Below are 26143 nucleotides of genomic sequence, written 5' to 3'. Positions count from 1 at the left end.
CTCATGAATTTTCTCACTTTTACCCTTCCGATTCTCTCCCCCATCCCACTGTGGGGCAGTGAGTGAGCAGCTGTGTGGGGCATAGTTGCTGGCTGGGGTTAAACCACGACATCTTGATAATTTCTGATGCTATGTAAATAGCAATGTAACAACAGCGTCCCATAGATACAACTATATTCTCAGATTAAAACCAAACAGGTTTATGTATTCATGTACAAACAAAAATTTAAAACTGTAACATTGTTTTAAAAAAAAAAGGAGGCCGAAGGTGGGGGTTGTTAGACCCAAAGATGAGTAAAGAGGCAGTTATACGAAGAACAACTTAAATGTCTGGCATGAGAGGCTAGAAAGGTGAACGAATTAGACACTAGATGTTAAGCTCCATAAAATAAGGATTTATTATCCTTATGAACACATACAAGCAATATTGCTCAAGTAAGCTGCTGTAAAGAAGTTGGTTTTAATACAACTACCAGTAACTTCTCTGATGGATCATGTGACTTTTTATGCCAAATCTGTATCAAAACTTGTGGATTTTTACTAATTTGGTACAATATTCTGGTTTTATAGAAGCTACTCATAAAACTCTTATTGAACAGAGTAAACACCAGACTTCACCTCTGCTAGATATAAACTTGGTTTAATTTTTATGTGATTTTACTTCACTCAGTTTTGGTGAAAGTGGGTATAAACGTGTTAAACAAATTACAATGACTAGCCAGTGTAATTTTTTTCTTTTTAAACAATGTTTAACGAGAGAGAATCTTCAAGACAGAGATTCCTACAAACATGTAATTTTCATAAAAGTATGATGGTAACTGCATTTTTTCTTAAACATTTCAGCATACAATTAAGATATTTGTACAATAACTTCCAACTGAGTCTCAGAATAATTGTGTTATATTTTTTCACGATCTTTTATCTATCATCTTGTCATCCTATTACATGTTATTGGCTCTGTATTTGTACAGTGCAAGGAATAGCATGTTCCTTGTCCTCTGCAATTCTCCTATGCAGCATAGTAGTTCTACACAGTTACATCAACTCTGGTAAATCTAGTAGAGTTTATAAACCATCATTTCACAAGATATATACACCATCTCATGATTCTTTCTTTGCTATATTTCTTCTACTGTGAGTAGTTGATTGATGACACTGATCACGGGGCTGGGGCGGCGTGGGGTGGGGAACACAGGACAGGACGGACACGAACAACACAGTAAGGCTTGATCAAAACTTGAATTCTAAAGTTCTTTTGAAGAAAGTGTTCCAGTTATAACAGAATTTTCATTTACAAGGATTGCAATTCATGGACACTGCACAACTGCAAAAATAGAATCAGATCTCTTCAGAAGATCAAGTAATAGTACAGGGCTTCAATACTACAAATTAAAAGCCAAAGGCAAAGAGAAATGTGTTCCACAGGACAAAAACCAGACCACCTTAGTATTCTGGGCATGCTTTTGTAAATTATGTAACGTTTACTTCGTTACTATAATAATATTCTGTAAGCAACTAAATACATAAAAGGACAACAGGAAAACAGTCTTGTGGTACAAGTTCAAGATTCTGGTCCATCGTGTGAATAGTGTTCCATGGGCTTTTTTGTTTTTAATGATTTTAACAGTGAAATCTAGTCAGTATTTTCTTTAAGATGAAAGCCTTAAACGTTTGCATTGATCAGATGTGTCCTACATGACAGCCACTCTTTACAGATTGTAGAGAAGGAGCACCAAGGAAGCCATGCACAGTATCAGCAGACAAGAAGGTTTCAGAAAAAAACATTTTCGGGAGAAATACCGAAGAGTAACACTTTCCCAGGACTACATGTTACACATTTAAAATGTTTCAAAAGCATTTCAACACAGGCTAATCTATCGCTTAAACCAGCCTCTGTACACAAGCAGCAAATATGACCGAAATCTTTTAAAGAGGTTTCAGGAGCTACAGTCTAATGTTTGTATTAGGGAAATCCATACCACCTATAAAGACAAATAAAATTAGGCAAGCTTGGGTGTAGAAGGTACCCTAGGGAAAAGTGAATAGATTTGTTTGAGGGAAGCCATGTACCAGAAAATCAGTAACAAAGGACCTCTCTGGAATTGCTGAGAAGCACTGCGATAAAGGCGATATGCTGTACTTGGACTTCAGCAAGGTCACTTACTAAAGGCTCTAAGAAACCCTAGGATGTTAGATGTTAATTCTTGTTTTAGAACTGGTTAAAAATCGGAAAGGAAGCTTAAAAATACGTGGTCTTTTCTCTTCATGATATTCTCCAAGAATCTGCAAATAGATACATTTACGAACATGTTTAGCACTACAATCTGGAATGAGTGAGAGTAAGGAGATGGCAAAGTTTTCAAACAACACACAATTTTTCAGGGTAGTCAAACCTAAAAAAAGTTCAAGATACAACTTTCTGCTCAACAGCAATAAAAGAGCAAACAGACTGTTAAAATTAGGAGGAAAAAACCTGAGAATTCATCATTGTGCTATTGTATAATTTATATGATACAGATTCTATACAGACTACATTAAATAAATCCAACTCTTCAGCTCAGAAATGAAAATCTGAAAGGGAGCACAACAAGTCTATAACGGCAGGTATTGCACAGAAGAGGGGAACATGTATGACTATATGATCTTTGTCAGAGTGTGACATTAAGGGAGTAGCAATTAGAACAAAAAAAGCAACCCCAAAAAGCAACCAGACAAGTGAAAATACTTATGGATTTCCACAACTATGTAAATCAGTGCTTCAAGATGTTAAAGACCGGATGTATCAACTGGCTCAGAAAGACATTTGAAAATTGTATAGGAAACAATTACTACTGACTACACCCCAAAAGCAGGTATCTTTACTATTTTTTAAAAATATTTGATCCTTACATTTTTTTTTCTCCAATCAATTTTCCCAAATTTGAGGGTAAAATGCCAGGTTCTGCAAAACAGTATTACTGAAGGGCAAACAATCCTGAAGCATCTTGGGAGGTCTGCTGAAAGTTACACTGTGACACTTCAAATGTCAAATGACACTTTAATAGCGTCTCTTACTTCTCATCTTAACTGTGCTTCCTAAGTACTATCAGGGCCAACTATAGCAATTAGTTGAGTCTTCAGCTGAATTTCAATATGAAAATCATTCAGACATCCTCAAATTTCAGCTGGTATACCAAAACGTCATCGCTTTTTTACTATGTAAAAAGGAACGCATATTCTTCATTTAGGATAAATACTAGTTACAAAATGCATATAAAGTATACATGCTGGCTACTCACTTCTATACCTTTTAGACTTGACAAATACATTAATAGCTATGTTGTCATACATATATTCCTTAAAATGAATGGAAAACATAAGCCAAGAAACAAAACTGTTTGCCAGATACAAGTTTATAACTTGAATCATAAACACATCAAAGTGTACCTGGTTTGAGTAAACAGTTGTATTGGTTTTGGCTGGGGTAGAGTTAATTTTCTTCATAGTAGCTAGTATGGGGCTATGTTTTGGATTTGTGCTGGAAACAGAGTTGATAACACAGGGATGTTTTCGTTCCTGCTGAGCAGTGCTTGCACAGAGTCAAGGCCTTTTCTGCTCCTCACCCCACCCCACCAGCGAGCAGGCTGGGCGTGCACAAGAAGCTGGGAGGGGACACAGCTGGGACAACTGACCCCAACTGACCACAGGGATATTCCATACGACATGACATCATACTCAGCAATAAAAGCCAGGGAGGAAATTTACCAGAGCTGCCATTTCACAGGAACTGGCTGGGCATCAGTCAGCTGGTGGTGAGCAATTGGGGTTTTTTTGCATCACTTGTTTTTCTTGGTTTTGGTTTTCTTTTTTTCTTTTCTTTTTTTTTCTTTTTTTAAAACTTATTAAACTCTCTTTATCTCAAACCATGAGTTTTCTCACTTTTACGCTACCAATTCTGCCCCTCAGCCCACTGGAGGGGGAGTAAGCGAGCAGCTGTGTGGGGCTGCCTTAGCTGCCTACTAAGATTAAACCACAACAACCTTTTTTGGAACCCAACATGGGGCTCAAAGAGTTTGAGATAACGACGGATTTGACCAGAGCGTGTAGAGGGAACAGGAGGGAGCATCAGAAGCAGCAGCCTGTTCTGCAGCAGAGCAGCCACAAGAACAGGAGGGGAAAGAGACAGAAATCATAAACAAGTTTTTGCACTTTTACCCTTCCGATTCTCTTCCCCATCCCACCGAGGGGGAGTGAGTGAGCGGCTGTGTGAGGCTTACCTGCCTACCAGGGTTAAACCACAACATCAACTTTCATTTTAAAGTTACTGTAATTAACTGTAATTACGGTTTTAACCTGCAAATCTGTATTTTTCATGAGGGCAGACAAGTGTCAATTGTTTTGATAACATGGAAAAATTTAATTGAACAACCTCCCTCACAACATCACTCAATGAAACCATAAAAGAGGAGTGCAACTTGCATTACTGATAAACAATTGAGAGTCACATTACTCCTGGAACTGGAAAATTCCCATACGGACGCTTTAGTTTAATGCTCTCTCTGAAGGCACATACAGAATCAGGGTGGAGAGGAGGGAGTTGTGTCGCGCAGTACAAATAAAGTGTAGAGAGAAAAAGAACCCATTGATAATGTTCCACCAATCCAAAATATATTTTCAACATATTCTCTGTAGCACTGGGAACCTTCTGCCAGCCTTTTTTCCATCCTTTACACAAAAACCCAACTACTGAGGGCTCTGTGGAATCCACGAGAATGGAGAAGGTGCTACAAAGCTGTCACCATTCACTGCTTGTAGAGTGAATAGGTAGGAAAAATCCTTGCACAGAAATTGTTCACAGATATCATGAGAGTGCGAATAACTGGGGGGGAAGGGACGAAGCTGGAAAAAGCCTTAACATTCAAACAGCACAGAGCGGGAAGTGTAGAAATAAGAACACGAATGGCAGAGAAATGGCTAATTGTATATCATAGTACTGCAAAATGAGAAATAAAATGAGGAGAAAAAAAAAGCTAGGGTTTACTTTATAAGCCTATATGTTTTAACAAGCTGAATCAACTATTTAACAAGCTGAATCAATTATTTAAAATACAGCATGATAATATATTCCGGTATATGGTACTTTCAAAAGTTTATCTTGCTTTTGTCTGTAAATGGTAAGTCCTTGTTCCTTTAAGTTTGCTTACAGAGAGGGGTAGTACACCTTTGCACTGACTACAAAGCAAGGCCAGCTTCTTCATAGAACTCTCAAACCACAGATATAAATGACTGTGCTTTAAAAACAGAAATATCCTTGCTATTCCTTCCACAAATATTCTCACTAGATAAAGATGTTATCACAAGCATGGTCAACAACAAATTAAAAGTCTGATGAAAAGACAGGATCATTTTTGTCAGGGGGTATAGAAATGTTCTTTATCAGCAAGGAATTCATTTCGCAGCCAGAACTCCCCAGCTTGCAGCCAACAGAATCTACCTTTTAAGTATCTGTTTTGCTTTTACTGCCATGGTTTAGGTTTTAATTTTGTTTTATTAATTTTGTGTTTTCACAGAAGCTTAAGAAGAACTGGAAAAGCCAAAAAGCTGTTATACACAAACATATTTAACTTAAAAACCCATAAATTATAGTATGGTGCAGAAAAACACAGAGAAAGCTTCCTATTTGACTATGATGATCAATACAGTTTTCATGTTAAAAACTGATTCCTGAAGTTAAAAGTAAAAATCACCACAACCAATACACAGCCACTGTTTTTTTAGAAGCAAATACAGTTAAAGAGACCTCTGGGAGCTGCACAAAGAATGCCATTGGGGAAAAAATACGAAGTATTTAGCATTGAAGACCTGAAGTATAAAAATGTTGGAAAATAGTTTTTGTTAGTGCTGACAACTTCAAGCTAAGTTTTCCTGCCTAAAAGACATTGTTTGGCTTGTGTTTTGTCTATGTAAAACAACTACCTGGAGCCTGTGAAACACTTAACTTTGCATATTTTATGACAACCAAAGAATTGAACCTATGAGTGCAATATACCCCCATTTCTCTATGTCTAAGGATGCCACAGAATTATACTGCATACACTTCTAATTCATCAAACAACACAAGAACTTTCATTCCGGGTCTATTTTGCTGAACCACAAGGGCAGTTCTAAAACTGCTGAAAAGAAATCATTAGTGAACAGCAAACACAGACCCAGCTCAAACCTGCCAAATATTTTATCTTCACTGATTCAGCATAGTGCTCGACTCAACTAGAGGAGATTTAAACATGAGCTTAGATGATTTTGCTTTGACGGCCACTTCTTACAATATTAAATACATATACTGACTATAGCTAAAATCCTCATTATGTCAAGTCAGGAGAAGAGCTGTGCACACACTGGGTCACCCCTGCACAGAAAGCTGATGAGCAGGCAGAGAAGAACCATGGTGCTCTGCAACAACTCTCCTAATATAGATATCCAACTGAAAATGGTTATTGTGTAGTGCGTCTGTCTTAAGAGTTTATGCAGTCAAAAAAAATTTCAATTTTAATGTTTACAGAAAAAAAATCCCCAACAAAACTAAGCACCAAAAGTCAAAGTTCTAGGCAAGCTACTTGGTAAATAACTTTTTTTTTAAAGCAAATATGGATTGCACTTGTGTAGTAGCCAGTACAGCTTAGAGACTTATCTTGGTATTAAATGCCGTACAGTAGATCAAATTCCAAGTACATGAAATCAAATCTCAAGTTAAAGGCTGCTGCACATTTGATGCATGCTATACATTTATTCAGTATTATTCATCCTCAGCACCCATAGTAGCCATACCCAGGGTTGCACACTTTTCTGTGCCCTGTCCTCAGCAGTTGCCTTCCATCCTTCAAGATGCAGAGACTGAGTGCATCTCTTGGGCCTTCCACAGCACAGAGAGAGCCAGGACTGCCACACGAGCCAGAAGTAACTGAGCTGCTGCCTTCTTCCATCCTACAAGGAGCAACTGCCGCCAACACATTATATACTCTGTTGTACAGCAGGAACAGTCCAGTTCTCCATTTGGTTTGTGACAAGCACAAGGAGATATGAGTTTGACTGGGCTGTCTTCTACCTTCTCAAGCAGGTGGAGGGGAGAGGAAGTGGCCAGGCAGCCTCCAAGTGGATCACTCTGTCATATATGATTATATTACATAACATGCTAGGTATGGGTTATAAGTGGCTGACTGAAGTATCTTTCACCACAGGGAATTTCCCTGGTTTTGTGCTTTTGGACCACAAAATAAGTTGTCTGCATACAATGGCAAAATGCAACATATGCTGCTTACTGGCATATAAACTCTAGTAAAATGTATAAATTAGAAAGTGAGCATGGTTTAAGAGTACAGAAAATATAAATAATTGAGGTGAAGTATGCACATGAAGGTCATTATGAAGAACTTAAGAGTGAATCGCATAAAAGATGCCCTTGTACCATTTGAATATCATCAAATATATTTTGGATAAAATATGCATTTATAAGCTAGGTGAATGGAAATAGTACACAAAAAGAATAATGAAGGTGCTTACTACAGTTTAGAACCAGCTGTAACTGTAATTTCTCGGGTTGTTGTTTTATTTTTTTAACTTATAATATCCCATTTCTTTGTTACTCATCTCACTAATCAATTTCAAATGAAGTCTGAGAGACTGTAATTCACTATAATAATCTATTATCATACGATAATTCAGAAAAAAATGTAGCATTATCTCTTCCTACAGCAAGAGTTATGATCATCGAATTATAAACACTAAAGGCTACAGCTAATAACCAACCGAATAATAATAATTAAAAAAAACCCTGCTAACTGGAATTGCTCACACCATTTTTTGGCATGTCTCCTCCTAGCAAATTTTCGGGATATGCATTCTTGTATCTAAACCTGGATGGAACACCACAGTAACAAGGACTTCTAAGACTACTTAAGAGACTATTAAATATTTAACTAATACAAGACTCTTTCTGTTAGAACAAATTTTAATACATTCAAAAGTCAAAAAAATAAAAACAAGGTATAACTAAATCTGACAGGAACAAGAATTAAAGTACATGCAAACTAATTACAGCACTACAAACTAATTACTAATACTTCACAGCAAGTTTCCCTCACTTAAATTTAATCTTAAATGGGATCAACTATGTAGTCTAAATACAGGCCAGCATACATGTCCACCATTTTAGTAAAAAAAAAATTAATAATGAGACTGAACAATAAAATTGATAGTAGATCACTGAGGTGGATTCTCAGTGTACGTTTAAACATAAATCAAAACTAACAAAACAAGAACATTACTAAAATTGCAGAAGTTTTTATATGGCATCTCCTCTGTTCTCATAAAGGAACTTATTTATAGCTGTTGACAACCACAGATGTATCAGACAGAAGGAAATTCAAAGGTCTCAAGCTCTGCAGAGCTAAACAAAGTTTGACTGATCTGTGATCAAACCTTTCCTGTGGAGGAAAGAAACTGTCCTGTGCACACTTCTGGATGATTTGTATAAAGTACTGTATTTCTTGGACACAGAGTCGGATTTCCCCAACTGATGCATAGAACGCATCAGCTGTAAATTGCTTCCACACCATCCACCACCTGACGAGACATAGGAGGTGTGTTTATTTGGTTACCCATACGAGGACAGACATGGATACAGTATTATTGCATGTGGGCTTCAGGAATAGACAGTCAGCTTTGTGATAGCTCTTGGAGCTGAAGAACAGTTAAATGTCATTGAAAATACAAGTTTTCATGCATAAAATAGGAACTTTTTTTTTTTTTCATTCTGCAAAGTGGGCAGTCCTAAAGAGAATGACAGTAACAATCCCTCCACCCCCAAAAAGAGGAAAGCACTATATAAAGGATTGTAAGGTGTTTCTGTGCCATACCTACATGGCCAAAGAACTGTTACAATTACTCTTCCAGACTATCTCATTCTTTTTATTTCTCTAATGGAGTTGCATCCTGACCTAATTTCAAAGTCTTTTTTGCACAGACAACATCATCTTGTCTGAACTTTAAATGCCTAGCCGCTTGACACTGTAAAAGAGAAGTGTATGTTCTGAAAACCTGCTTATGTTAGAAAGATATTGTCCTTAACTGTACTTTCCAGATTCAAGTATCACCCTTTTCATTGCAGCACTGGAGATAAAAAGGACATCAGACAGAAAAATTTCCTCTCTGCAAAGGAAGGTGCCTGCAACTTGCATAGGTAAGCTTAAAACTACTATTTTGTTGTTTCACCTGACAAAATTTGGGCATTGACACAAAAACGATCATTAGACTTCTAAATGATTGAATTCAACAATTACTTTGTGAATTTAACTCATTGTAATAAAAGAATTTAATACATTGTGGTTCAACAATCCATATGGGATTTAGTGCACACTAAAACGCAACAGCTATAAAAATTAGTTTAATTTGCAAGTTGTCAAACATGGCCTACAGCATAATTTTTAAATATGACTTTTACAATTTTTTGCTATCTAATCAAGTTGGTGTCTGGGCTTTTTATCATAGCTACACAGAATCCTCTTTGGTATGTGAGTTCATTTGCTTACAGCTGTTTCAAAAAAAAATTACTATCAGTCTGTAAGTTTAAAATTAATTTTTTCCATATGCTCTTATATGGAACAAAAGTTAACTAGGATACACTTCACTAAAATAGTATCTGTACAAGAAAATCTCTCTTCGTTACAGGTTAGTAAGCTGAAATGCCAGTTTTTATATGTAGTCATTGTATAGATCTTTGATTTCTTATTTGCAGTCTGGAAATTGAGAAAAGATTGAAAACTGAACTTGGAAAAAATATATTGCAGTTTGCAACAACGATTTTGTATGTTTAAAAATACAGACTGAATTGTTTATGCAAAATGTACATCTAAGATTAGAGCTCTGAACAAAGGAACATTAGATACAGATATCAGCACAAAATAAATGCATCTAACCAGATTCCTGCATCATGCAGTTTAATTTGTACTTAAACTGAGGTACAGGATAGCCTTCTGCATTTCTGCAATTAAAGTAATAATTTGCACTTATTTTGCTTATTTAACTTAAAATAGTCTAGAAGTGGTTTCCAAAGTAGGTTACAGATGTTCCAGAAGATTGAGAAACAAGAAGACCACACAAATTATTGTCAGACCCTAGCTTGAGCCTTCTGTTTCCTCATTTATTTTATTAGATTCTATGCACGTAAAATCTTTGGGGTTCAACATCAGCCACAAAATCTCAGTGGAAGAGAACACTGAAACAGTAACTTCACGCAAACTCAAGATGATAACCCCAGAGGACAAACAGGAGTTAGTAACACTGAAAAGTAGGGGAGAAAAAGGAACAGTTAAAATAAGAGCAAAAAATAAAAGAGATGTTAGATGCACATTACAGAAGAATAATTCTTTTAATTGTGTTTCAGGTCTGACCATTCATTCAAGAAATATCGGCATAAATGAGAAATTCAACATGTCTTCTTCAGCCATCGTTAGCTACTACTGTAGCTCTACCGGTCATCTACTCGTTCCTATTTCCTGCTGGAAGTTTTGGAAATATTCTTGCTGCCTGGATATTTTCCAGGCAAGCACCCATAAAAAGAACACAATACATCTACGTGGTAAACCTTGTCACTGCAAATTTACTCGTATGTAGTACTATGCCTTTTCTGGCTGCGTATTTTGCAAGAGGGTACCAATGGACTTATGACTCTGTAGCATGTAGAATAGCAAATCACCTTGGGACTCTCATTATGCACGTCAGCATGTATGTTACGATTATAATTTTATGTTCAACTGCTCTAAGTCAGTATGCAACACTGAAGAAAAACAGTGATGCACAATACTCTCAAGCAGTTAACAAAAACTTTAACAGATGTGTACTTGAAAAGTTTCGTCAGCCAAAATTTGCTAAATATTTGTGCATCATCATATGGCTTACTGTGCTCTGCATAACGGTAATAGCTATAACATATAATGTTCATGCAAAGGCTATGGAAGAATTTCACAGATGCTACAACATCAGGGTAGAAGCTGGTGAATTTACCACAATGATTGCAGCTTCTCTTGCCACTGCATGTTTTTTTGTATCTTTTATGACAGTTTTGTTGTCATACTATTCTCTTACCAGACATCTGAGTAAAATACAAAAAAATACCTGTATTGGAGAAAAACATCTAATTTACAGAACAGTGAAAAGAAACATTCTTGTCATCCAGATGATACTAACTGTCTGCTTTCTTCCATATCATATTTTTAGGCCAATTTTTTATGTACTGCTTACAAATGACGACTGCCCAAGGTTAAACTATCTAGTGGAAATTAAAAATTTCCTTACTTGTCTTGCTGCTGCTAAGAGTAGTTTAGATCCAGTTATAACCCTTCTGCTAGATAAAACATTTAAGAAAAGTCTGTATGGCCTGTTTACAAAATCCACACCAGAACACCACAAACGTAAAGCTGATATTTTCACCGAAGAGACTCCTGAAATGTGAAGGAATACGGAAAGATTTTAGTAGAATACAAGGAACAATAAACTGACTTGAGCTACCTATAACCAGACTTTGATATGAAATGGTAAATATTTAAATAAAATGATAACGTACTACTTGTATTTTTTTTTAAATTATTGTGCTTGCTACATCAACATTAGCCATAATAAATCCGATGTGTATATCCAAATGAATCCAAGTGATTGATACATTGAACTGCATAATACTCCTTCATCCATGCAACGCAAAAGACATTTTATATTTGACCTATGGACAGTGTTTTCTACCTAAATAATCAAGGAAGAAGGCAGAAACTAGGCTGAAGTTGAGGACCCAGTTCTTGGACACAGGTTTCCTTTGTAAAAAAGACTGACCAAAGCACAGACATTTTCTCTGGAATGGCTGAACCACCTATCAAAGGCTTAAGGAAGCAGGCACAGAGAGCTAAAAAACACATTCAAGATTAACATTTATCTTTTGTCAGAAGTATTTGAGTAGAAGTTTGATTCCTTTTTTTTTTAATGGGGAATGCATCATGAGATACTAAAACACTTTAGTGCCTAAAGAGGAGTTCTTGATGACATCTTATTCTCAAGTTACTGAAAAATGCCATTGTTTACTTTAGCTATGTCCATCACATTAGGATTTTGCTATAGTAACTGTTTTTTCAGGAGTAAAAAACTGTGTTAAGAAATAATGCACTTTTTTAGTTCTAGCCTTCACAGAAAAAGCTTTACTACAGCTTTGTACTGAAGTAGCAGAAATCTCAGATTTAAGATTTAACTAATTTATCACTCTGCTCTGACATTTCCTGTCATGGCCACAGTGTTACTGAAATTACATCTGCAACACAGTGACTCTGAAGAGAAAGTTTTGATGGTGATGGATAACCTGCAGGGGTGAACTATCCACAGATGAAGAAAAACTCTGGTCGCCTAGGATTTTGCTTAGTGTTTGAGAAGAATGGGTTTTATACATGCTCTGTAGCTTGGTCTGGAATAATTTTTCTTGCAGTCTTATCCACGGCAGTCACGCTCAACAGCTGAGGCAGTGGCTTCCTTATTGGTATGCAGCCTTTGCGTACTCAGGATATCGCACTCACCCGAAAGTGCTACATACTTATTCCACTTCAAAAGTGGATTAACATATGCTGCTCCAGAAGGCACCTCCTTCACAACAATGTTTAAATCCAGACCATTTATAGAAGAGTGCATAAAGCACAAAAGATCTACAAAATTGTACCATATCTGAATGTACAATAACATTAACTGAAGAAAAAAAGGATGAAATGCACACACACAGTTATTTCTAACCTCTGGTACTAATTAGGATTAAAAAAAACCCCAGCAAAACAAATCACTGGAATTTCCATACTCCTAGTCTAATCTTGTGAGGTAAAATCTATGGTTTAATTAGGAAGGCATAAATGCTTATTATTTACTGGTATACAAAATATATTTCATGATAAACCTTTAATGATCACTAACAGTATGAGAACAGTGCAAAATAGGAGGTTTTGTGCTTGGGTTTTTTTGTTTGTTTGGTTTTGTTGTTTTTTTTTTTTTAACTGTAGAAGTTAGAATATCATGATGACTTAAGTAGAGATTTCAATTATTTTGAATCATTTCTGTAGAAGACACTTAAGAATGGTCTTTTCCCTTATACAATCTTCTCTGCAACTGAGATCAAGAGGAGTTTACTGAGTGTAAAAAGTGCTAGAAAATACTACCTATTCTGAGAAATCCTATCACTCGCCCAAAACTTCACAATAAAATGTAGTGAGCAATTCTGTCCTCCCAACCCTACAACTGAGTTCCATGACAGGTAGATTAAACCGACCCAAGTGCCAGTAGACAGAAAATATTAGGTCTTCTCTAGGAGGGACCCCAAGAATTCATATCATCTGACAGCTGCTTCTCATTCTGCAGAAGTTAAATAAAAATGCCAGTGAAAAAGACAGAAAAATCATAGGTAACATACAATTTTACCTGTGATAATACAATTTAGTGATTGCTTCTTTCACAGGATTCCCATGTGATGTTTAGCATACAACTTATGGAAAAACCTTAAGTGGGCAGCTTCAGGGTCTAATTCTACAAAGTGCTGTAGAAAAGTTGCTCTGCGAACACAAGTTCTTGAGCATGGGAAGCCAATTTGTGCAGGTGGGTGTTTGACTGTGCAACACAACCAATGGCCAAGTACCTGCAGCAGGACTGAATTGAGCAGTTTAAGTCCTCCAGAAAGCACAGTTCTCCTTAGATGACTGGTTTTAGATCAGTAGCTCCAAGTCTGGGGGAGTAAAGCTGTTTACTTTGCTGTTCTTATAATTTGCACATGCCCAAACTGAGAACCCACTACTTCTGTCCTTCCTTAAAGACATTTTATAGGGAATGCAGTTATTAGGATATCTCAGCAGAGTGCCTGCCTGTGGATGTTTTTCTTAATACAGAATTTTTGATGGTAGCATAGGCTTAAGCCATTCTTTCTCCACTTTTCTAGTCACAACCATATGTTCCCCAGTGCTGCATTTATCAAAAACGCATGAAAACAGATGAAACTTTGGAAACTACTAATCAAATATAACTTTGTGATAGACTCTTAGCAAGATCCCATTCCACCATTTCTACATTGTACCAAAAAAATGAAATATACTTTACTTTTTTCCTATGTAGTCTGTTCAAGATGATGTCTCCTTTAGATTTTTGAATTGCATTGAAGTTTTTCTTGTTTTAAATAGTGGAAAAGCTTTTGTGCTTTACAGGCAATTTGAGAAACTACAAATTGAGTAATGCATTGGTCTAGCATTTGACAGAAAAGTTCATGGAGGAAAAATCCCTCAAAACAGAAAGGCATGAGGGAGAGACAGAGAAATACTTCAGCAAAATACAGCTCATGAGCTAAACTTCTTGCACTGCTTAGATATCCTGGTGCCAACTCAGAAGTTAGCAGGTGACTTGTGAATTGTATAATAAAAAATAAAATAATTCATTTCCATAGCAGGGAACACGAAATCCTAAGGCAAATATGCACAGCACATGCTTTGCAAAGCAGTTTAAAAGACTGCAAGTATCTGTCTACTTTCTGGTTAACCCATTCAAATGTGCTGCATGGGTGGCCAGCTTATCGATCAGAAGATACATGTTTTCTGACTGGCTAGGCAAATGACTGGAATATATAAACCTCCTGATCAGAAAGCATGTAGATGTTGAGCTCTAAGTAGGCCAAGCAGCATAAATATACTTCTTAGCAAAACTGCTTCCGAACACCTAGCAGTCAGCTAACAGTACACTAGGAAAAGGGCACGACAAAACAAGAAATGGGGACTCTGAGATAGGAAGCATATGTACAGGAATGGACATAAATGCGGGGGGGAAAAGTACCGCCTGAAGAAACATTGAGGAAAAAATACTGAAAGCTTTATTCTTGGAACCTCTTAACTTCTGCCTTGAATGAGGAAGTAGTTTTCCTCAGAAAAACATGGCCAGATAGGACACCTTAATTCTACCTCTGCTATTGATTTTGCAACCTTAATAACCTTTTAACAATTCAATATGTAACAAAATCCTCACAAAGCAGTTGCTACTGGATCTCAAGGATCTAATAACTTCTAGAAAATACATAAAAAGCACCGGTTATTACTGACTGTCCCCAGAAAGCATAAAACAGGTTCCATGCCAAAGTGAAAAGAGTAGAAGGGAAGTAATACGCAACAGATTTCTTGTTTTGGATATTCAAAGATTGGAAGGAGAAGATGGTCTTAAAGAACAGCTTCTATTCTGGTTATTTTTTATATAGTTGAATATACACTTGCATAAACATACACAGAGACATACATACAAGCCTTACTCATTTTCTAGATATATCTAATAGCAGAAGTATAAGAGTCTTGAACTCTACTGGCAAAATCCGAAGTGCCTAACTACAAGTAGTTTAGGCAATGAAAGACAGAAGTGGTAACCTAGCGCGCTCTCAGAATTCATATGGTTAATTAAATTCTGTATAGCACATAAATCAACATGCAAATGTATTCACAGGTCAAGTCTCAAGTTACCTGGACCAACTGAGCTTTGTATATGACACACAGCACAGCGCATAACGCTTAGCCCTACTCTCTGGAAAGAGTGTTTTCTGTTCCAGAAATATTGAACTGAATCTTAACAGCAGAGAAAGCAGAATCTGTGTATTTTTGCTTTAGCAGTTTTATCTATTTAGATGATCACATGCTGGAAATAAGCATTCCTACTGAGATAAACCTGTAATAAAAATTTGGGATATCTACATTTAGCCAACAAGCTTGCCCTGACTCCAGTTGCACACCAATCATTTTACTGATCACAGAAACACATACAAGCAATCAAACTATATGGAAATCATAGAACAAAGTTGGCGTATTTGGAGTGAACTAAGGATAAAACTCCAGCATCTAAAGCTCTTGATGTGATTAAATTACTCTTGTATCAGTTATATTAAAAGGTATTTTTATAACAAGATTTCGGCAACTATATAAAATGCTACATAAGCATCACAATATAGGCTGACTGAAGATTGTAAAACCTCTTGATGTTTTACTGATAAAAAACCATTCTGTTGAAGTTATTGCAAAAATGAACAGGTGAAAAAATCTGCAATAAACACTGAAGAAATGCACTTTTTATAGAACACTGTCCTGCTTCATAACTTATACAATGCTTAAACAGTCTATTTCTTCAGCTGAATCACATTCTGCTTTCAGTAACTAGTACAAAAGTCTTCTACCAAGATCAATGTTAGTTACCCTCTAACTAACAGGTAACTCAGTGAAATTATCAAGACAAGATAAAGCAACTTTTCCCACACGCTGAGAATATAACAACTTAAAATACTGAATGCTGAGCAAATGTGACTCCGCTAAATGCACAATGCTACTTTAGGTACTCCACACCACATTACCTGCCATAGGGATTGGAAATACCCAAGTTCAACCTGTTTATAACAAAACCACCACTTTCAGCATTTAAAATCATAATTATTAAAGTAATTCTATAGCACAGAACTTAAGGAAGTTCAATGATTAGTGGTATCCTCTGCAGTTAAGAGTTGCAGAGGCATATATTAATTTTTCTCTTTCTTGAAGAAAGATCCAATGTGCTATAGAGCACATTTTGGTTACTCGTTTTTAGTTCCGTTAAATCTCAAGGTATGCGTTATTGCCTGTAGTAAGTGTGTTGTCGTATACAAGGGAACTCTCTTCAGTTGTATTTATGTTAAGAGAAAAAACACTTTAATGCAGAGTTAACCCAATTTGAAGGTGAAGTAAGAGAAAGCACTATTTTGCAGGACAGAATATAGTGAAGTGAGATTTGGAAGAAAGAGATAAGCCATTTTTCTTCTATTTCTTTGTCCTGTTTTAAAGGTCCTCTCCCACTCATCACTTTTTAATGGCTATATTAACAAAATACTTTCATTAACGTCTAATACTGAGAGCTCAAGAGAAAGTGGCTGACTTAAGTGACAAATGGTACTCAGACTCTAGTAAGGGTTTTATGGAAAAAGACAAGCATCTCATTTCAGACCCACATTACTCCCATTTCCCTTTTTTTGTTCTCTTACATAAAGATAATTCTGTATACGAACTACTATGTAGTAACATTCTATATTGGAAAAGACCCCATTTCAATGTTGCTACTTTCAGTAGCCATCTTCTGGGTATTTCTGACACAGCAAGATTCTGAAAGAACAAAAGGAATGGCTGAGTGCTGTATCACTAAGTTGGCAGAATAGGAATAAATGTTGCGGTAAGGGAAAAAGTTCTTGACGTTCACATTTCTGATGCATAGCTGTCTTGAGTTTTCCACCTTCTTGATTAGCATTTTCTACTTTCCTTATCATACAATCCAACTTCCAACCAGTGAATGAATGCAGGATCACATTAATGAAGGTGAAGCAAAGGTGCAATTGTCACTGATTTATAAAGCCTTTAAGCAATGTTGGAGGGGGTCAAATAATATACAGAGGCTCAAGAAACGTCTGGTCTCACAGAGCAGTGAAGGAAATTACGACAACTACAGGCCATCTTGTGAAAGTTTTCATGTTTTGATTCTGTCATCGGAGCTGAATCTGGAGCATACAGGAGTTTATCACAGGCTGCAGTTGTAGTGCTCCAGAAGCTTTTGTAGATCTTCTCACTTACACAAGTCAGCTGAAGTTTCTGGCACTAGACTACAGCAAACTGAAGTATTCCTGTCTAACTCTTCCTAAACAGTCAAGAGTTAAAGGAGCACAAAAGTGGCTAAAAGACACCTAATTCTTACAGGGACTATAAGGTGCAAATTTTCCTGTGCATCAGATAACGATCAAACATTTTGCTGTTCAAAATAACATTCACCGAAAGCTTAAGAGGGAAAAAATGCAGTATGACTATATCAACCTCACATATTTTTATTAATTCACTTTCATCCATTCAGATAATTTGGAAGTTGGTCACTTAGTCTACTTCCTTTCTAAACAATGACTACAGTGACATCTAGAGCTGGGATATTGCAGTTAGCTTAATATGTTCTACACCTAAACCCTATAGTTGTATTTCTGCACTGCTTTTGCCAAGATGAAACACTGTCTGTTGGTTTAGACTACTTTACACTGATACATTAAAAATTCTTACTCACTCATGTAATTGAACAGGTTTATTTCTCAGGATGGTATTTAATAAAAACAGTGATTTTGAAGTTTTCAGAGTCTGGATAAACTGCAAAACAAATTCCCATTTTACACTCAGTAAGATCGGCCTCCCTCAGAGGCCCTTGAAACTGAAATTTGTTTTCGTTAAAGAACATGGTCCAAAAAAAAAAAAAAATGCAGCTTTCAGGAAGACACAGCAACATAAAGATGATATTAATTCTGAAATTCCCATGTGGTAACAAAAATGAACAATTAAAATAATCTAGAACCTTCAAAACAGAGCAAGATGAGACATTCTACCAGCAATTAAGAGGCTGTCTTTAGAATTTACTGTAAGAAATGAATTTTAAAATACCAAACTTAAAAAAAAAAAAAAAAGCCTATTACATGGAATAATTTTCTTGATTTTAGAAGGAAATGAAAAAGAGATTGGGAAAGGTCTGCAATGCCTGCATACGCAAAACTAAATGACTCCTTAAATGAAAATCATCAGTTCAGTGTCCGTACTCTCTTCCCTCACAGATCACCTGTAGGAGTTTGAAGCAGCTTACCCTCCCTCAATCTTCTCTATTCACTAAACCCCAAGATTCACTTCTCAAACTGCACCATCAGAGCTCGTTAGAATTTTCATTAATTCCTATAGTGCTTGACTCACTTTGGATAAAAGCAAACTCTTAGAGAAGACAAGTAGGAATAACTATCTTAGACAATGACATTAACAAAGAATCTGTATGTTCAAATTGAAGAGTCAAACCCACTTAGGTTAAAACTCCCAATTACTTACATTAAAGTATTTTGGGATAAACTAGTTCCATAAATATCCATAGAACAAAATTCACCAGATCAAAAGGGTATGTACATACACTGTTCTTAAACACTGTATTTCTCCTCCCAACTTGTTTGTATTAGAGAAGTTTTCATAATAATAAATGTTTAAGACTGCTTGCAAAAAATACTGCAACATTTAAGCATGTGCATCTCCTGAAATCTTAGATTGGATGAAGGCTGTCATTATGCTGTTAAAATGATGCCATTAGTCTACCAATTCCAGTTTAATTTATGCAATTAATTTATATACACATTTTCCTAACAAGAAAAAAAGAGGCAAGCAGATTTCATATGAATATTCAAAAACTAGAAATTATACTGACTTTCAAAGTAAGCTGCAATCAAATGCATATGTAATCTGTGAATAAAGACCTCCTAAATGTTCTATATTGATGGAATTAGAGATCAGCTTTAATCTTAGATGACACAGTAACAGTAAACACACACTCAGCAAATATAGCTTCCTTTTCTACAGCTTCCCCTTTCCTCTAAATTACAGAAATCAAAATTTCGTAGTTTGTATTACTGTGGTGAATAAAAAAAGGAATTAAAACCCCTTACCTTCACATCCCTGTGAATTATATTATTATCATGACAGTAACGTAGAGCTTCCAATATCTGTCTCATGTAATGACTGAAAAAACAAAGACATCATACATGACAAACCTGCAGGAAGAATTACTATACACATATAACAAACTAAGTTTTAAGAGTCAAACGATATAAAACTAATCAACCAACTTAACCTTAAATATACAGAGTTTAGCAGAATGGAGTGTGTGTTCATAATAATGAATAATAAAATCTAAAGTTTGAGGATTATTCTGATTGAAGCAGAGGAAAATTAGAAAAGAAAAATCTGCATTTTCCATTTTGTAAAGGTTTCAAATGTTCAATAATCCTGCTTCCTATGACAAGGAAGTCAGGACCCTTCAGGTTTTTTTATAACAAAACACAGAAAGGAAAAAACTGAGTATCAGTGCCTGATTTATCTAGAAAGGGATAGAACCAAGATCTTGGCTTGCTCGATGCAGATTGAAGACTAACTTTTTTCTCCCGTGTCCACAGGATCCCCTAACAGATTACTGACCATACTAGAAAGCCAAGAAAGCCAACAGCATCCTGTGCTGCATCAGGCAGGGCATTACTAGTGGGCTGAGGGAGGCAATCCTTGCCCTCTGGAGGTTCCAGCTTGTTATAGGGAAACATTTTTCCCTAGGAACATAATTATGCACTGGATCAAGTTGCCCAGGGAGGCTGTGGAATCTCCATTCTTGGAGGTTTTCTAGACCCCACCGGACAAAGCCTTGAGCAACATGATCCAAATGCAGCGTTGACCCTGCCTTGAGCAGGAGGTTGAAGTAGAGACCTCTTGATGTCTCTTCCAACCTGGCTTCTATGATGCTAAAAAATCTGGAGTGTCTAGAAAAGTAAACCAACAATCTCATGGGCTTTGAGCTCAATTATCATACCACTAGGACATTGGGTTTTGTTGTCCTTCTGCAATTATATAGACTCTTTGATTTTAGTTTACTTGGTAAATGAAAAGTTGAAGTGACCATAAATAAAGTGATATATATATTTAAAAAAAAAAAAAAAGAGACAGCTCCATCTAGCAAGACCAATAAAACTCACACCTGTCAGGCAAGTCACCTAATGCCATCGTATGAGATATCCATAAAAGGCAAAGACAGAGAATTAAGTATTGGATGTGAAATACTATTTTATTCAATAATTCCACTCAAATATACAACTAGTAAATGATAGAATGCTCCAAAATTCTACTTTTATTATGCTAATTATTGTAATAAACATTCAGACTGTGGAAACAGGATTATTTACAGTATTCCAACAGTTAGCTACCAGGCTGTAAAACAGTATATTCCATTCTTTTCCATTTATCCCGTGGAATTAATTAAAATTATAATACATACCTAGCTACAGCCTCGCTGTACACAAATCCAGCATCTGCTCTCTTCACAATTTCAAAACACAGATCTGCTCCATCCATACTGCAGGTAAGAAGAGAAAAAAATGCTTAAGACTGATAACTACAATCAATTACATAAAAATACCCCCAAAAAATCTATTTATTCCACTTATATAAATCTTACATAAAATACTCCGGATATATGTACAATGCATTACTAACTAAAACAGCATTTAATAGGTAATCTAATAGAATATGGCTTGCCACAGGTTAACCATTTCATGCCTCTCGGGTCATATAACAGTTCTCTCAAAACATTAGCAAAACCAAACATTTCTTCTATTGCTTAAACTGCTCATTGAACAAGGTGTATAAGACAGCAGAAAATCAATGCCCTGTAGAAGAAGGGTCTGCAAGTTAACAATTAATGCATGATATTGTTAAGTGTGTTCTTAAAAGCATTACAAGTGCAACTCTATAATAAAGACTGTAGTTATACAAAAATCTCACTCAAACTGAATTTTAAATGAAGACTTTAAAAAAATACTCTAGAAATGTAGTATAGTCTTTCCAGTTAGCATTCTCATAAGGATAATTAAGGAGCCAAGACAATATTTTACACCTCACAGCCTCACTGAAGGCACCTGAAAACAGTGACAGCACACGTATTATATCACTAGCTCTGATACTTGGTACTTTGCTCCTTTTCTCCCTAATTGTCCGTAGTGTTTCTGATAACCTAACTTCCCACAATGAGTAGTATAACACTTTTAGATGCACGTATATTAATAGTCCTTAGGCTAAAATTACACTACCATTTCTCTAAAAACAAAGCAGCTTGGTATGGCATAACTGCCCTCCTTTTCTTTCTCCTGTAAGTAACCTAAGGCAGATTTATATCTAAAAATGTTCATTGCCTGATGGGGCAAGGAGAAAGTAACAAGAGTTAACAGGAACAATAAAAATCACATATTATAATTCATGCTTAACAAGGCACTTGCAAAAATATTGATTGTAACATGTAATTTTCAGGCTTCACACCTTTTCTTTTTCCTTTCCATTGAAGACTCAAGGGGGAGGCAGGGTGGAACAGAATTTGCAAGGTATCTAGAAAGCGAACATTATTAGGGCCATTTTGGTAAGCTATCCAGAATGTCAGCGTACAATCACTTTTGCTTTGTTACACACCTGCAATGCAAAACTTCTGCTTAGGGAGTCACAAGCAATGTGCAGAAGCTTTAATTCCCAAATAAATCCAAAAGTATCCCCATGCAAAATACACTATCATGTGGATAGAGCACTGACAACTATAAGAGAGACTGGTGACCAAAAGATATGCACATTCATATAAGTAGGTGGAAAAAAATTTCCTGGCCAGTTATTTCGGCACCCGGTACCATCTTTGGATTTAACAAGCCCCACAAATCGAAAACGCGTATTGCCAAACTGCATCAATATATTCCTCTGTAGGTTTTTTCCCCAGTAGTTTTTCTGTCTTGCTCAATTTCATACAGCTAGTCTGCACACATAGCTAAATACCACTCAAACAGAGAATATACTGTGCTGCGCTATACATAGTACTGTATAGTGGCAATGGGGTCAGGTTCAATGAGAACAGCATAAATCAGGATTTAGCTAGCTCACTGGAAGGAAACCCTCATGTCAATCTCCCTTTCAATGCTTCCTCCCAACAGTTTATTTCAGCTAGAGGGAAACAAAATTGAAACCTGAGCAACACCAAGCACTGTAGAATATACAAAATGTATGGTTGACTACCAAAACTTAGGAGGTATCATTCTCAGGAAGCGGCAGAACCCTTTAGAAGACTAATTTCACTCTGAGTTGTTATAAACTACAGATAAAGATCTAGAGGCACTCAAGATTTTTAGCAGTATCAATAGCTGCTGAGACACTGAGTGAAGAGTGTCATTCCTTTACACTAACTTTTCTATTAAACAAGGTGTTTCTAATCAGAATGGTCTTTAATTTCTACCTCCCACTTATACATACCAGCATTTTTAATTTAAATTTTGTAAGGTAAGTGGCAGTTTGAATTTTTTTTGCAAATATTTTTCAATTAGTTTAAATTATGTTGATATTAAAAATGGCTACAGACTGTGAGCAATAATGTTTGAAAGTTTTATTCCACTAAGATGAACTCTGTTGATCTCAAAAGCACAAATATGCGGCAGGTGTATTTTAATCTCTGACTTCAACTGACTACTTTTTCAAAGCAAAATCTTATTTTAAGAGTAGATTTTTCTTCATGTATAAATAGGGCTTGTATCACCCCAATGATGTTGAATTTTATCCGAAAATCTTATGAGACTTTTATCTAGCTGAGGCTGCAAAAGCAAGAGTCAGCCTCAGTTATAACAAACCCCAGAAAATTCAGTGCACAAACAGACTAAAAACTTACCAATATCACAACTACTTAAAAGACGACTTTGCAGAAACTGAAAGGCTTATGTGATGCAAGAGCATTATAGTTTTGAGATACCAATGAAATGAAAGTTCAGGAAGTCTCAAGGTTTTGTAAGGACTATCAGCATTAGGCATGTGAAAACGGTAGAAATAAAAAAATTAAGATAAGTTAAATTCCACTAAAATAAACACACAGAGATATATACATGCTAAAGACATAAGTGGATGATCAAAAAAAGTTGGTAAAATTATAGCACACTCATAATGTGGGAGAGAATCATCTGATGCCAGCGGAGGGCACTCACAGAAGCTACATAAACTGACTCGGACAGTTTATGGTATTTACACTGAAAGTGCCAGCTAAAGCAACTCTGAACAGGGAGTTAACAGACAACACCACCACATCTGAATTGCTTTGGGTATCAGCAGGAACTATGTCCCCCAATTTCCCATATTCTGCTATTGATTTTTCCATATTTTTAGCAGAACTGTGCCTGGATTTCAGCCCTTCGGATAAATGTTTCTTTCCATAGCTCTGATCGGTGCTACTATGCACCTTGAAAATCTTTCTACTATTCTGCACAAAACTAATGATAAGTTGTAACCTGCCCAGAAAGTTTACTCCTGAGTCATATTCAATGCAGAAATATGTTCTGAGGCTAATAGCCACTCTGAAGAATAGACAGTATACTCCAGAAGAGATCTACATTTTAATACTGGGATATGATGGTAGCTTTGAATCTGCAGATGACCTAATAAGATGTGGCCTACAACTTAATTTATTGATGAAGAATCAGCAAGTTTGAGAACGCTGCTTTAGGGAATTGAATTATTACTTTAAAAAAAAAAGACAGACTTGGCATATTGCTCGTAATTGAGTTTACTGAGTTTTGTACCACGTATGTTAAAGGTCTGTGCACAGTGGCATTTTTTCCTTCGGTTGGACAGTGTTTATATACTTGCCATCTTCACACTACAAATAAATTGCCATAAATTAACTTTAAAAATACAGTATTTAATTTTGCTTGAAGCCCTAGTATTCTGAAACCTCTGAAAATTAAGACCAAAAAGTACAGAAACTCTTATTTCTTATATATTGCCCATGGAACCAGGGTTCAGCTCATTCCAGATAATTAAATGATGTTCCTGTCATGGTTTAATCCCAGCCAGCAACTAAACACCACACAGCCACTCGGCTCACCCGCCCCCTCTGCTAGGATGGGGGAGAGATCAGGAGGGCAAAAGTGGGAAAACTCGTGGGTTGAGATAATAACAGTTTAATAATTGAAATAAGACAAAGTAGAACAGTAGTAATAATAATAATAACAACAACAATAATAGAATATACACAGCAGGGGATGCACAATGCAACTGCTCACCACCCGCCGACCAATGCCCAGCCCATCCCCAGAGCCGCGATCCCACCTTCCCAGACACTGCCTTCTAGTTTATATACTGAGCATGACATATGGTATGGAATACCCCATTGGACAGCTGGGCTAGCTGTCCTGGCTATGCTCCCTCCCAGCTTCTCCTGCACCAGTCCAAGCATGGGAAGCTGAAGAGTCCTTGACTAGGTAAGCACCACTTAGCAACAACTAAAACATCAACGCACCATCAACATTCTTCTCATCCCGAACCCAAAACAGAGCACCATACCGGCTACTAGAAAGAAAATTATCTATCCCAGCTGGAACCAGGACAGTTCCTGAGTTTACCTTCTCAGCATCTGTTTAGAGGCTTTTCAGTACTTTAGATTGAGACACTTTTACAACTTTGCTGGCAGCCAAGAGATGGATTTCAGTGCTTTTCATAAACTGACTCATTCCATTTAGTCACAAACAACAGACAAACTTCACTGAGTAATACTTAATTCCTAAATCACAGTGTAGAAGATGATCTGAGGAGGAGTAAGTAATTTTAAATAGGTAAGCTTGGAAACAATTTTCTACTAGTGTTTTCATAGCAATGGTCCAACCTGATTATTAAACAGCATGAAAGAAAGAACATATGCATCCATAAAAAGCATTGGTTTTGGTGGTAATACAAAAGTAGTACTGTACCTAACCTGAAATCTTTAATCCATACTCCAATTTAATGTTAAAACCTCTGTATGTCAGCCAGTATCATGAGGTCATACAAAAGTACTCACTTTATAACACTGCTGTGTGAATTAGTTCATATTTATACAAACTCTTGAAAATACAAGTATATGCATTAACATTTTATATTGACTTCTACCAGTTAATTTTGCTTAAAAGTGGGTCTTCTGAAGCTTTGCTAAAATAATGCAACTTAATAGCCTGTGATAATTAAAGTTATAATAAACGCTGAAATTTCAATGCATCAATGCTCTGAATTCTCAGTTGCTCTGCCAAATTTTGCTACTTACTATAAAAGAGCCAATATTTCATGCAAGATAAAAATCCTGATTTCTAAGTCTGGTCTTGTCAACAGGAAACCCCCAAAGATTGCTCTTTAAGCACTAAAACTAATAAAGTCTGGTTTGCTATTAATTCCTGTGTTCAATGAATTAAATGAAATGAATGAAATCAACAAATATTAAGCAAACATAAGATGAAAACCTGATAACTCTTTCCTCAAACATAAGTTAGCTTTAAATTCTCTATCACTTCCTTTGACTGTAATCAGTCAATAGTTCACAGGCTATCGGGGACAAAAGAGAAACAGCATATCCAGACCAGATAATTGCCTAAACTTTGTGTCCGCAAGTAACAAGGCAACGATGTACTGAATATGCATAACACATTGAAAAAGAACAAAAAAAAATCCCCAATACAAACACAATGTAAACATAAGTT

General features: G+C 36.2%; 2 protein-coding genes across 3 annotated transcripts in view; one reads left to right on the top strand and one right to left on the bottom strand.

The window, feature by feature from the left end:
- The window catches only part of CASK (calcium/calmodulin dependent serine protein kinase), a 228954-nt gene that overhangs the window by 104141 nt on the left and 98670 nt on the right, over positions 1-26143 (bottom strand). For both annotated transcript variants that reach the window (XM_075173997.1, XM_075174007.1), the window contains exons 4-5: positions 20902-20979; positions 19529-19601 (exon numbers count right to left, since the gene is read on the bottom strand). In XM_075173997.1, coding sequence (XP_075030098.1) covers positions 19529-19601; positions 20902-20979 — 151 coding nt within the window. The remainder of the gene's footprint in view (positions 1-19528; positions 19602-20901; positions 20980-26143) is intronic.
- Positions 8588-11624, top strand: GPR82 (G protein-coupled receptor 82). The gene is made up of 3 exons (XM_075133712.1): positions 8588-9057; positions 9143-9214; positions 10418-11624. Exon 3 carries the CDS (start codon positions 10451-10453, stop codon positions 11483-11485), a length of 1035 nt encoding a protein of 344 aa, XP_074989813.1. The 5' UTR covers positions 8588-9057; positions 9143-9214; positions 10418-10450; the 3' UTR covers positions 11486-11624.

Source organism: Calonectris borealis, chromosome 1, assembly GCF_964195595.1.
Source record: "Calonectris borealis chromosome 1, bCalBor7.hap1.2, whole genome shotgun sequence".
NCBI classification, from domain to species: Eukaryota; Metazoa; Chordata; class Aves; order Procellariiformes; family Procellariidae; genus Calonectris; species Calonectris borealis.
The sequence above is the reverse complement of the archived record's forward strand: the minus strand, read 5'-3'. Positions and strand labels throughout refer to the sequence as shown.

Excerpts from the sequence above, each read along its gene's own strand:
- GPR82 (XM_075133712.1), top strand. The coding sequence starts at position 10,451 with ATGAGAAATTCAACATGTCTTCTTCAGCCATCGTTAGCTACTACTGTA.